This window comes from Cardiocondyla obscurior, linkage group LG26, assembly GCF_019399895.1.
Source record: "Cardiocondyla obscurior isolate alpha-2009 linkage group LG26, Cobs3.1, whole genome shotgun sequence".
Lineage (NCBI taxonomy): Eukaryota > Metazoa > Arthropoda > Insecta > Hymenoptera > Formicidae > Cardiocondyla > Cardiocondyla obscurior.
In genome coordinates this window covers 1,786,644-1,794,540 of record NC_091889.1, presented here as the reverse complement: position 1 = coordinate 1,794,540, position 7,897 = coordinate 1,786,644, and the positions used below count along the sequence as shown (strand labels likewise).

Here is a 7,897-nt window from a genome sequence, read left to right as displayed (position 1 = left end):
GGTCTTAGAAATTAAAAGTCTTTTATTCATATTAGATCTTAAATCTTTTGTGATATCAATATATTCTAAATTAACAGAGGCTACGCATAGCCCTGGTTTCTTTTTAAAAAATGGTAGGATTAAGTCTGGTTGAGAGCAACCTGGTTTTGAACTTTTGATTAGATTCGGTATTTTAATGGATATCTTGGAATTCGAAATTGAGATGTTATCAACATCAATTAATGCCAGGGTCTGTAAACGATGAACTGTGGCAAGAGCTAATAATGTGGAAACTTTTTCTGTAGCTTCTTTAAGAGTAAACTTTTTTAGAGAATGAATGTACGATATTCCTTAATTCATCATTTCAATTTTTATTTATATTGATTAATAGTAATTTTGCATAAAATTTGTAATGCGCGCTCTGCTCTTATTGGCTATTGTGGCTCCGTGACTACGATTGGTTTCATAGAGTGAAACGCGACCTATTGGTCCTAAGGCCCTCAACGCATGCGTCTTCTTGTTTCCCCCCCGCTACGCGGCTAATGCACCAACGCTTCTTCACTTCGTCTTAGACTGTTAACCAGCCAGCATATTTCCGAACAGTGTTCCGTCAGAAAATACAGTAACGAAAAAATCTGGAAGAGTTATCATTTCAAGGATCCTTTTTCCGTAATTAACAAAGTAATTGGTCCTTCGAGCCGGATACCGGTGACTTCTGGTGACTCTCAACACGTCACCACCCATCATACAGAGCATTGTGTCGACACCACAAGGAAATATCGGCCGTTCTCAATAAGCAGCGAACACTGCAACCATTGGATAAATACCAAGCCACGATCAGCCAATTCAGCGTGGTAAAGACGAAGTGCAAGGATGCTCTACACACAAGTATCCCACAGGTATCATAGCGAAGCATGGCGTACGGCAAGCCGTTCGTCGTCACGCATATCGCAGTAGCGTGCGCCCAAGCCGCCATATTGACGTCATTTACGGCATATCGCCGCAGCGACCATACTCAGCGGAACGCCAGACTTCTTCGACAACGATACGAGGACCTGAGCCGTGCAAGCAGTCAAAATTCAACCAGAACCGATTCTCCTCGTCAAGCTGATCATTCTAAAGAGAACGTATCTACGTTAGACCACGGCGACGAGCATAACCACCATTACGAGGCATCGTTCCTGAGCAATATTCATACGCCGGTTTACAAGGAACTACCAACGACGTCTCTCCCCCCTAGAAGCCATTGCCGTAGCACGCCGTCCGTTCGCTGAGAAAGGGCTACAAATAACACGGTAGGAAAAGCATTAATTGAGCCTCCGCCAAATTTTAATATTTTATTTCCTTGTGAAAAATAAGCAAATATAAAACATGTCCAACGAAAACGACGTCGCACATTTAAAAAAACGACGTGCTATCGTAAAATCAGCATGCACGCGTACGCGAAATTATGTCGATGCCATTACTGCAATAGATGAGTCGGTGCGCACACAAGTAGAAGAGCGAAAGTACAAGTTAGAAGCATTATGGTTAGAATATAATAACATTCAGACACGTTTAGAATTAATTGACGAGAACGAAGCCGAAGACAGAATCGATTTTGAAAATAAATTTTACGAGCTAGCTTCAAAGATGCGTCAATTAATTATCCCCTTGCGTCCGAGTTCTACGCCTCACGCAAGGTAAACAATGCCATCTTTGTCTTCCCATAATTCGGCAAATTCGAGCGTTGTACGCTTACCAAAGTTGGATCTTGAAAAATTCTCCGGACAGTATGTGCAATGGTCGGCATTTCAGGACGGATTTATGACGGTGATTGACTCGAATAATACGTTAACAAGCAAACAAAAATTGCAATACCTTCGTTCTTCAACCATAGACACCGCGTACAATTTAATAAGTAATCTCGAACTGACCAATAACAATTATGCAGTCGCGTGGAATTTATTAAAAGAACGATATAGTAAAAAACGTTCCATCGTAGAAAGTCACATCAGTGCCATAATAAATATTCCTACTATGGTAAAAGAAAATTCAGTCGATTTACGACGATTATCTGATACTTGCACTCGACACATTCAGGCTCTAAAGGCTCTAAAACTTCCCACCGATCATTGGGATGATCTCCTAATTTACATTCTCAGCGCAAAGCTAGATCCAATTAATTTTAAAGATTGGCAAAAAACATTGAAGGGAGACGAGCTTCCTACTTTAAAAGAATTTTTGGATTTCCTTATTAAACAATGCAAAGTCTTAGAGTCAACCAAGAAAAGAGCGGAACCAATTACCAAAAACTCCATTCCTCAAAACTTTCATAAAACAAATTTCGACAAGCCTGCAAGTACATTAGCAAAGGCGCGAATCTCAAGCAACGCGTTCATTAAATCAAAATGTTATTTATGTAACGGTGAACATTTCTTATATCAATGCTCCAAATTTTTAGCGCTTACAATTTCCCAAAGAATTGAAGCAGTACGCAATCATAATGTTTGCTTGAATTGCTTACGTTCCACAGCTCATACTTCAAACAAATGCCCCTCCGGAAATTACAGAACGTGTCACCGAAGGCATAACAGCTTATTACATAGAGAAATATCTACAAATGAAAATAGTTCGATTCACAATACACCAAATCAGGCGACCATGTCCTCCCAAGAATCGAATACGACTACTACCAAGGTTATTAACGCGAATTCCGCTAGCATCAACTCGGCGCAACACGTAATGTTGTCAACCGCGATTGTATTAGTGACTGACACAAACAATTCACAAAAACCCTGTCGCGTTCTTCTCGATTCAGGCTCACAAGCCAACTTCATCACCACTTTATGCGCGAATAAATTGGGACTGAAGTCAAGAAAATCGTGTATATCTATTTCGGGGATAGGTGAAATGATTTCTCAAGCTACACATTCTACTCAGTTAAAATTAAAATCAAGACTCAATTCTTTCACTGTAACCATCGATTGTATTGTAACGGATAAAATAACAGATGACCACCCTACTTTTAACTTACGAAGAGCATGCTTTGAAATACCTTCGAATATCCAACTCGCCGATCCGCACTTTAATCTATCTTCCGGAATAGATATTTTAATAGGAGCCGATATATTTTGGACATTATTATGTGTCGGACAGATCCGCGCATCTGCAACTCATCCTCTACTTCAAAAAACAAGATTCGGATGGGTTTTGGCCGGAAAGTTAAATTATCCGAGTTCCACCTTTTCGTGTCTCAAGTCATTACATACATCAGTAAACGATAATCAATTAATCAATGAAATACAAGCATTTTGGAAGATTGAAGAATTTCCTTTTGATGATAAAGCATACACAAAACAAGAACTAGCGTGTGAAAAACATTTTCTTGACACAGTTTCGCAAAAGAATGACGGAAGATACGTAGTAAAACTTCCTATAAAACCAGATGCTATTCAAAATTTAGGCAGTTCAAGAGAAATAGCATTAAAAAGATTTCATAGCCTCAAGCGAAGATTACAGAGAGATATTAATCTAAAGATACAATATTCCACGGTCATAAACGAATTTAAACAATTATGTCATATGAAATCTTCTCGTAATATTTGTTCAAATAATTCAGTAGAATATTTTTTACCGCACCACTGTGTCATAAAACCGGGAGCCAAAAGCACCAAGCTAAGAGTTGTATTTGACGGATCGTGTAAGGGCGATTCAGGGATATCATTAAATGACATTCTATTAGTTGGTCCCGTTGTTCAACAAGATTTAATTTCAATACTCCTCCGGTTCCGAATGTTTCGATACGTTCTCGTGGGAGACATCGTTAAAATGTATAGACAGATCGAGGTAACTCCATCAGATTCCTGTTTACAAAAAATATTTTGGCGCGACAATCAAGATTCGGAGGTACAAGAAATTAATTTATGCACTGTAACGTACGGAACTTTTGCCGCTTCTTACTTAGCCACTCGCGTGCTATTACATTTAGCCGAACAACAAGAGAAAGAATTTCCGGAAGGATCGTTGAGAGTTAAAAGAGACTTCTATGTAAACGATCTATTAACAGGGGGGAATACTTTAAAGGAAACCATACAAACACGCGATCAAATAATATCAATATTAAAAAAAGGAAAATTTGAATTGGCTAAATGGGGTTCAAACAATTCAGAAATTTTAAGTGGTTTGAATTCACTATCAGAGGGTACATTTTCCATCGAAAAAGAAAAAGAATTTCAAATCTTAGGACTTTCATGGTCACAAGGTAACGATACTTTTCGCTTTACTCATAAGCCTATGTCGCGAGACATTCCGGTAACTAAACGTTTCATTTTATCTCAGATAGCAAAACTATTTGACCCGCTAGGATTAATCGGGCCGGTCATTGTATTAACTAAAATAATCATTCAAGAATTGTGGCAAGCAAAAATTGAATGGGATGAAACTATTCCCTTAAGCATTCATACCCGCTGGAGCCAAATTCATTCACAATTATCGGATCTGCAAAACCTTACTATACCTAGATGCGTAATATCAATTAACAAACAAAATTCGATGCAGATTCACGGTTTCTGTGACGCCAGTCAAAAGGCCTACGGCGCCTGTATTTACATCCGTTCTCAATTAGAGGAAAACGTTTTTAAATCTGAAATTCTCTGCTCAAAATCTCGCGTAGCTCCGCTCAAGGCTATATCTTTACCCCGATTAGAGCTATTGGCAGCGTTACTGTTAGCAAGATTACTCGAACGGGTTATACAAGCAATACCGGTTAAAGCTGAACAAATTTATTTATGGTCAGATTCGATAATTACTATTAACTGGATAGCGTCACCATTTCGACGTTGGTCAGTGTTTGTCGCTAATAGAGTAGGAGAGATACAGCGCCTAACACAATCAGCAATTTGGCGCCACGTGAAAACATCTGAAAATCCCGCAGATATCATATCCAGGGGAATTCCACCCAACAAATTGATATGTTCAACATTATGGTGGCACGGGCCAAGTTATCTTCAAGAATCTGAATATCATTGGCCAACAAATATATTACCAAATCACGAAGGTGACATGCCTGAAATGAAAATCAGTTGCAAAATCATTATTAAGCGCGATTTTAGTTTAATAAACAATTTAATTTCCAAATTTTCATCTATCAACAAATTTTATCGAATTCTATCTTATTGCATTCGTGTGTTTAAACCAAAGCATAAAAAACCTTCCAGTTTAATTGTATCACCCGACGAAATAATCAATGCTATGAAAATTGCTTGCATGTCAGTACAACAGGAATCTTTCGCAACTGAGTACAACTCGCTAAAATTAAATAAAAACATAGATTTATCCAGCCATATCAAATCATTATCTCCATTCTTAGGCGATGACGAAATAATAAGAGTCGGCGGTCGTCTTCAAGGCTCTGAACTAAATTATGATGCAACTCATCAAATTGTATTACCGAGAGACCACATTATTACTAAAAGAATAATATTAGATGAGCATATCCGTAACTTTCATTCGGGTCTACAATCAACAATTGCATTTGTTCGTCAACGTTTTTGGCCGATTAGCTTACGCTCAGTTGCGAGAAAATTATTAAATAGCTGCGTTAAATGTTTTAAAAGTAAACCAGTCATATCAGAAACAATTATGGGCTCCCTTCCTTCTCCTCACGTGAGAGTCTCGAGACCATTTTCGCACAGTGGTGTCGACTATGCAGGCCTAGTAATTATAAGAGAAGGCAGCAGAAGGAATTCAAAAAATAGAAAGGCCTATATTGCAATTTTTGTTTGCTTCGCGACAAAGGCCACACACATTGAATTGGTGAGCGACCTTACTGCATTGTATCTCGTCGCGGTAACCCCATCGCTCTTTATTCGGATAATGGACGCAATTTTATAGGCGCTCAGCGACAACTCAAAGAATTCTATGAGCTCATGCAATCCGACAACACTCAATTAGAAATAACAAATTATTTGCGCGAAAGACAAATAAGATGGAATTTTATTCCGCCAAACGCTCCGAATTTTGGCGGATTGTGGGAGGCGGCTGTTAAATCAGCGAAGCGACACCTTATAAAGGTCATTGGCAACTCTCATTTGACTTTCGAGGAAATGAGTACTATTCTATCATCAATTGAATCAATTTTAAATTCACGTCCTCTCTTATGTATTAGTTCCGATCCCAATGATTATTCTTATTTAAGTCCGGGTCATTTTTTAATTGGCGGACCGATTAATGCTTTTCCTGAAGTAGACTTAAGTGATGTAAATATGAATAGACTAACGCGATGGCAAGTTCTCCAACAGATGCAACAACATTTTTGGACAAGATGGAGCGAAGAATATTTAAATACGCTTCAACAAAGACAAAAATGGCGCGAAGCTAAAGGACCTCAATTGCTAGTTGGACAGCTTGTACTAATGAAACAAATTGGGTTTCCCCCTATGCAGTGGGCTATGAGCCGCATTGTAAAAATTTATCAAGGATTTGACAAAGTGGCACGCACAGCGCTCGTAAAAACCAAGGAAGGTGCTTTCACAAGGCCCATATCTCGACTTGCCATATTGCCTTTAGAATTAATATAAGATTATTCAACTTAAAGACATGTAAATGTGTTCAATGTAAATTCGTAATTGTTTAATTTCATTAATATTATATTACTTGCGTTAATTTTACTAGTTTAAGATATTGTATTACACGTTTGAGTTGCATTAATCTCAACTAATTATTATTGACTATTACTTCAGGTTTGTTGGAGATTGATTAATTGAATGATCAATGTATGATTAGTTCTTTAATGGTTAAATTGATTATTGAAGACCGAATCCTTCAACGCGGGCGCTTTGTGCGATATTCCTTAATTCATCATTCCAATTTTTATTTATATTGATTAATAGTAATTTTGCATAAAATTTGTAATTTGCGCTCTGCTCTTATTGGCTATTGTGGCTCCGTGACTACGATTGGTTTCATAGAGTGAAACGCGACCTATTGGTCCTAAGGCTCTCAACGCATGCGTCTTTTTGTTTTCCCCCCGCTACGCGGCTAATGCACCAACGCTTCTTCACTTCGTCTTACTCTGTTAACCAGCCAGCATATTTCCGAACAGTGTTCCGTCAGAAAATACAGTAACGAAAAAATCTGGAAGAGTTATTATTTCAAGGATCCTCTCTCCGTAATTAACAATGAAGCTTTTCCAAATATTTAAGCACTGGCCTCGTATCCCACGTAGTGGTATATCTAGGTTTTGAAGACCTTTCTTTAAAAATGCCTTTTAAAAAGCATGATATGAGACCATCTTTATGGATATTATATGATGAAATAAAAGCAATAGCTGAACGAACAGCATTGAGAGTGCCATAGCTCGCGCCACTTCTATATCTTTCCATCAAAAATTTAATAATATTTGAAGTTTTTGTATTATATATATCTAAATTATTATTTTTAACAAAGTTGCTCCATAATATCAGTGGACCTTGGTATTGTTTAAAAGTAGTCTCAGCAGTAGAATGGACTATGACGTTTGCGGTATCTTCATCAAAACCTCTTTTTACATACGCCGCCCGGATAATTTTCCTACCATCAAAGTTAGTTTGGATGCAAGCGGATGAGTCTTTGTTCTGCAAGGAGATAACAAAAGATTTTTATTTGGACTCAAAATTAAAGGCGGTGTAGTAAATAAAGATGTGAGCAGAGGGTACCAAGGTTGTGTTGGCCATTTTGGAACAACCACAACCCTCTTTGCTTCTTCCATAATTATTTTCCGAAGTGTTTTTGGAAGTGCGAAGGGAGGAAAGGCATAAAATTTTTCGTTTTTCCAGGAAATTGTGAGAGCATCTACTAATATTGTATCTGGATCAGAAAACCTAGAACAAAGTCTCTTGCATTTTTTATTTAGTCTAGAGCAAACAAATCAATGGAAAAGGGACCAAATTTTTTATTA

At 37.8% G+C, this 7,897-nt stretch overlaps 2 protein-coding genes across 2 annotated transcripts; both read left to right on the top strand.

Moving 5' to 3' along the window:
• Nucleotides 1-242: 242 nt before the first annotated feature.
• On the top strand, nt 243-5,853 carry LOC139112086 (uncharacterized). Its single transcript, XM_070672871.1, is given in 1 exon segment — nt 243-5,853. A coding segment is annotated over 1 exon segment (4,503 nt). The 5' UTR covers nt 243-1,350.
• A 35-nt stretch (nt 5,854-5,888) lies between these two features.
• Nucleotides 5,889-6,539, top strand: LOC139112085 (uncharacterized). The gene has a single exon (XM_070672870.1). It carries the CDS (start codon nt 5,889-5,891, stop codon nt 6,537-6,539), a length of 651 nt encoding a protein of 216 aa, XP_070528971.1.
• Nucleotides 6,540-7,897: the final 1,358 nt, after the last annotated feature.